General features: G+C 38.8%; 1 protein-coding gene across 1 annotated transcript in view; it reads left to right on the forward strand.

Annotated features, from left to right (window-relative positions):
- The window catches only part of LOC138043342 (cytoplasmic polyadenylation element-binding protein 2-like), a 17,548-nt gene extending 13,362 nt beyond the window's left edge, over nt 1-4,186 (forward strand). Inside the window, exons 7-9 of the mRNA XM_068889575.1 lie at nt 746-947; nt 1,867-1,961; nt 2,677-4,186. Coding sequence (XP_068745676.1) covers nt 746-947; nt 1,867-1,961; nt 2,677-2,901 — 522 coding nt within the window. The 3' untranslated portion in view covers nt 2,902-4,186. The remainder of the gene's footprint in view (nt 1-745; nt 948-1,866; nt 1,962-2,676) is intronic.
- The last annotated feature ends 1,692 nt before the right edge of the window (nt 4,187-5,878 follow it).

Here is a 5,878-nt window from a genome sequence, read left to right on the forward strand (position 1 = left end):
AGGTTTCATCTTTTATTTGCCTGAAGGCTGCATGTGACTTCTTTTCCCCCCAGCCTTCTTCCCCCCCCCTCCCTTACAAATTTCAATGTACTCATTTTGGTGCGTTTAAGTCTTAAGCAAACTAAGAGGTATGAGATACCCCAAAAGGGCTCGATTCTGGTGAACAGCTATTTGAATCACCGCATTCCTGAGGTTTCGAATCTGTTTGCCATGAAAGATGAATAAGTGGAATTACATATCAAACTAAAAAGACATTGAACCGTTGATTGTGAATAGTTGACCTACCATATATGATCAGAACTTCATGGCAATGGAACGTACGTGCTAAATGTCACACTCCCTTTTGAGCATCGCAATTATGAACGTCTCTTAAGCGGTAACGAAAGGGAAGCCTGAAAAATTCAGGCTAGGACGGCTTATAACGAACTCACAAAAGAATCATCTCCCACTTAACTTGATAGCTGTATTCGTACAGCACTGCATGCTCCAGTATTGCAGCTGAAATGGTTGTAGCCCGTTCAAGCCTAAATTTATCAGGCTTTTCTTTGCTTAATGCTTAAGTAACATTCATAGCGGCGATGATATAAAATCGTAACTGAAATGCTCTCTTTTCGTTATAGTCTTGGAGGTAAAACAGCGACTAAGAAAACATATATTGACTAATGTAGCAAGTCAAATTTTGAGAACATATTAAAGTACACAGAAAATTCAAAGTATGTTACTGTTTTCTCTATCCGGAATCAAGGTTCAAATCAGACCTTGGAACTTGAATGATTCAGATTTTGTGATGGATGGCTCGCACCCATTGGACCCAAGGAAAACTATATTTGTGGGTGGAGTGCCACGCCCTCTGAGGGCAATAGAATTGGCTATGATTATGGACCGACTGTATGGAGGAGTCTGCTATGCTGGTATTGATGTGGATCCGGAACTCAAATACCCTAAAGGTAACTTCGCAATAGTGACAAAGCAGGTTTGGAGACACGTGCAGAAATATGAATAGTGGAAGTTTTTTAATGCTGCCTGGAAAATGCATTAATGATTTCATGTGTTTGAAAGCCTATAGAAACCAATAAATCACTTGTTTGACTTTGGAAATTCCGATACAGTTTGCTGCTTTTATAGTGTGACCATTCCATAAATTGAGTATAACATATTTAATATATAGGTTTAGCCAAGGAGAAAAGCGGAGCTCCCGTGTTATTTATTCTTACAATAAATTAACGTGGCTTGAGCCTGCGATCCAATCGAAACCAAGTATCTGGTTAGTGGTCAACTTTAAAAAAAAAATTGAGCCCGAGATATGGTCACGTAATATTGGTCAGAGGATACCTTGTTTTGACAGGTGTCAATGAACGATAACATGGATGTCCAGTATTAAATATGTTCCCGCCAAAAAACGCGGGTTGCACCACAGAGTTTTACATTGGCATAAAAGGATGGGGAAAGTACGGTCATACGGTGACCAAAACCAAATTTTCTCGCAGAGATAGGTTACTATATTTTCTTACCAATGGTACTGTGCGTGCGCGACCCGCTATTAGCTAAGTGTATCAGGCATTCATTTCTCAAGATACTGTTGTACGAGGTCTGTAGAAACCTGCATCGTGAATTTTTACAGAGATCTCCAGCCCATACTGTATGCATCAGTAGCCGTATGATCACTTCTTTGTTTCATTATTTCTCTCTCATAGAGGAGACATCTCGAAAAATAAGTTGGTACGCCAATCAAGGCTTTTTCTCCAGAATAAAAAAAAGGAAAACAAATACGCCAAACACGCAAAGTCCCAATATATAGATTTCCTCCTACTTTAGCACCCTGCTTAATGCCGTATATTATACAGCTGACACGTTAATTCATTTTAGGCGCCGGTCGAGTGGCTTTTTCCAACCAACAAAGTTACATTGCTGCAATTAGCGCCAGATTTGTGCAGCTACAACACGGGGACATTGATAAAAGAGTAAGTCATTAGAATATACAGGAACTGTTCATTCCATTCGTGGACTACAGTCAAATTACTACGAGTCGAGAGGCTGAAACCGCCTCATCTTTTCACAGCCAAAGCAATAACAGTCATCAAATACAGCTGTTGGAGAAATGGTGACACTGTCTGTAACTCTCTTATGACTAAGCAGGGTCCGTATAGCTGACGCATTCTCCTATCAAGGCGGCAGTGTGGCCCAGTGGTTAGAGCGCTTGCCTTGTGATCCGGATATCCCGGGTTCAAGACCCGCTCTGACAACTCGTTGAATTTGATGCTGGTAGTCCCTGGTTCAACTTCCCAGCCGCACTTGTAAATAGCCAACTGGTTTGCCTCCAGCCAGTTGGGATTCTTAACAGTTGTTGCTGTTCTGTTCTGTCGTTTTGTTGTGTTTCATTGGCCCTGAAAAGCCCTTATGGGGAGCGGTCAATTAAGTATGTATTGTATTATCTGCGGTTTTCCGTTAACTAGACTAACTTGTCGATTAGTCTGCGATCAAGCAAATGTATTCTCTGCAATCTGAGAGAAGAGCACAGTGATTACTACGGGTCCCGCGATTAGCTACGACAAAATGGATTCACAGAAACAGTTGATCCCACTTCTAAAGAGTCTTAGGTATGCACTCTTTCCTAAAAATTGGAGATTGCAAAGAGCTGTATTGTATCTAAGCATTTGTTATACTTTTTCTATGAAGGTTGAAGTCAAGCCTTACGTGTTGGACGACCAATTATGTGACGAGTGTCACGGTGCACGATGTGCAGGAAAATTCGCGCCGTTCTTCTGTGCCAACGTTACATGCCTACAGTACTACTGTGAACAATGTTGGGCAATCATTCATTCCAGGGCAGGCCGAGAATTCCATAAGCCTCTGGTGAAAGAAGGAGCTGACAGACCAAGAACCGTTCCATTCCGATGGTGAAGAGAGAAAGAACATCGCATTGCCAAAAGGTTTGCTCCATTGAACACAGATGGCATAATTACAGAAAAGCTAAGTTGCTCATCCGCATTCTGTGTATAAAGCGTAGTTGATAACTAAGTCATGACTGCAATAAGTTAAGCGCTGTATTGTCACAATCATTAGTACCAATGTATCATATGCAATACCTAATCCCTCTGAATAATTTTAGATTGGCTTATAGTCTGTCTGCAAACAGGGCGGATCCAGACCCTCGGAACTTAGCCCCTCTCCCCAACTCGCTCCCCGATGTCTTTGCGATTGTAGTCTTACCTGTTTGCTAAGAACGGCAAATAAGTAATGGAGGGTGAGGATTTTATCTAAGTAATACCTGATTGTGGTGTCTTGTCCTTGTTGTCATAATTCTTTTTCTTCAATGAGATCCACGTAAAACGAAGTTAATTTTATTGGAACTAAACTTGTAAATAGAAAAATTTAAAGCGTTTTGGAGAAGTGATGAATTTCATTTTCCTTTTCATCCATGGTCAGTTTCATCAAGCTTCAAATTTAATTTTTTTAGTAGACAAGTAGATTAAATAGTTTGAATAATTAGTTATTTATTGCGAAATTTTTGGGCAACTGGAGGTTATTTATGGGATGAAAGAAATATTATTTATATTATTACTTCAATTGTACATAAAAGCTGATGAAGATATCTGAATTTCAGCGAAAAAAATAAGTGTGAGTAGTAAATTTTAATAGAACTTCAGCGAAACCTAAAAAGTGGCGGAAAAGAATGGTTTTCTCTAAGAAATTAATTTTGTGGAGTGTAAAATTGTTTATAACTGGGTTGCAGTGTACTCAATTGGTCTTTACTCAAAGAACATTTTCAAGTGCAGTCAAGGGCAACAAAACTGCCTTTGGAAAAACCCAGCCAGGTGGGAAGTGAAAAAACTGACAGCCCCTAGGATGTGTTCATATGAAATGTTAATTGTAAGGATGGAAAAATCATGAGAAAAAGTATCGTTGCATTGTGAGGTCTGAGTGGTGGATCTCCGCTGAGCAAATCATTTTGTTCACGTTGTTTGAATCAATGTGGGATATACTTTACTAAGAAATAAATATTGGTTTTTGAAAACCATTTAGCTTCGTTGGCTTTCAAATGCCAAACTTGAGAAGAGGATGAATCAATCAATCAATCAAAGTCTCGTTCTTTGGTTTATGACAATGAAACTATTCCCTTTATCTTTTGTTTAAGAAGTCAGAACTTTTTATAGATTTTATATTTACTGCAGATAATATAGGTCGCGAGTTTATTTGAGAGCATTTAGTTTTAGTGGAATTGATAGATCTGTTTGTGGATTATCGGCGATTTTTACAATCCGTGGATTGCTTGTTTGCTTGGCAGATAATATCTTTAGACAATAAATGCGCTTTGTTTGTAATTTTCGCTTTTGAACCAGAAAATCATTTATTTTTCTAACTTTTCATGGGTGCTATTCTATCAAATAATATCATGACAATGTTAAGAGCATTCCGTACGGTTTTTGATTAGAACTTTCTTACTTTTCGTGTTGTAAATAATGCTTTACGGCATAATTTATATAATCTAGGCGCTATGTTTCAGCGACATTTGGCTGCTGCAGATGCCTTCCTACACCTAAAATTAATTGTAATTGTATAGAGGAGTCTTTCATAGGGACGGGAAATCATGTTTTGTTAGTGTAATTATTGTGGAAGCAATTGCTCATGGGGAATTTAGTTGTGGAACTTTGAAGGAAACATGATCAATATTGTAATAATCTTCCCTTCCCCTCACTCCCCCCTAAGTGTAAAAAAAATGTCGGAGGGAGGGAAAGGAAGGCGAATTCTCAATTTTTGTGTGTAAACTGTAATCGTATAGTGAAGTACAGGAAACATTTTCATAAAGTTTTGGCCAAGAATTATCGCTTGAGTAAGGAATTTTCGTCCAGATGCAATTTTCAAATACCATTCACGAGATTTAATATCATTTTCGAGCATTTCCAATGCCTTTTTGTAACATTTCAAAATTTCTTCTTAACAAAACATGGAAACCCCCTCCCCCACCCCGTTATCTGCCTACGCAAACAAGGACTCCGAATCGTAACCTGTTTTCAATACGAGTTACAAATTGTTTCGACTCCATACAAGGGTAATATTTTTTTCACTTTATTTATGCATTTATAAAAATTGCTCATGAGCATTATTCATGAAAGTTTAAAGTTATGGCCTTGGCTTCGTCTGTTGGGATTTGAGGTAAAGATGACCTTCTGTAACAGTAATGACCCAAGGGTATTGTTTATTAGTGAATACGAACACATCGGAGCTCGGTGCCACTCTTTGAGAAAGTTTTAGCCACGACATCGGTACAAGCTCCATTTTGCGCCACGTCGCATTCACGTGTCTAAGTGCTAAACTACCACATCCTTACAAGTTATTCTGCGTGGAGGTAAGTCCACAAACTCGTAACTAGTGTGGAGGACTATTTCGTCGAGGCCAGTCAATAAAATACGTGAATCTTTTTTTCGAAAAATGTCACATGTACTCTTGATTTACATGGGTTCACCTCCTTTTTTCATATACGTGCACCAGCCTAATGCGCATGGTCAGCACGGAAAACGTATACTTGCACCCTTAGTGATAGCTTTAACTCGACTTCGTACGCGGTGTCGGTGCTAAGACTCGATGATTAAATTTGGCAACCTTTAATGTAAAAAGAAATAAGAGAAACCTCTGGAGAATCAGTAAAACAGCAACAGTAAACTGGGACAATAGCAAATCATGATGTATTTAGGACAATCACCGTTTTCGTTTAACTTCTGCTTGTATTTCACAGCTCATTATGTTTATTGTATCGAATCAAAAATATGCAGAAATGTTAATGATGTTTAAGACCTTAATCAGCGCACTTTGTAAATAACCACTTGATTTCTGGTCGCAGTCGTTCAAACGTTGGATAGCGCTATCAACCGGATAAATC

The sequence above is a fragment of the Montipora capricornis genome, chromosome 3, assembly GCF_036669925.1.
Source record: "Montipora capricornis isolate CH-2021 chromosome 3, ASM3666992v2, whole genome shotgun sequence".
Classification (NCBI taxonomy): Eukaryota; Metazoa; Cnidaria; class Anthozoa; order Scleractinia; family Acroporidae; genus Montipora; species Montipora capricornis.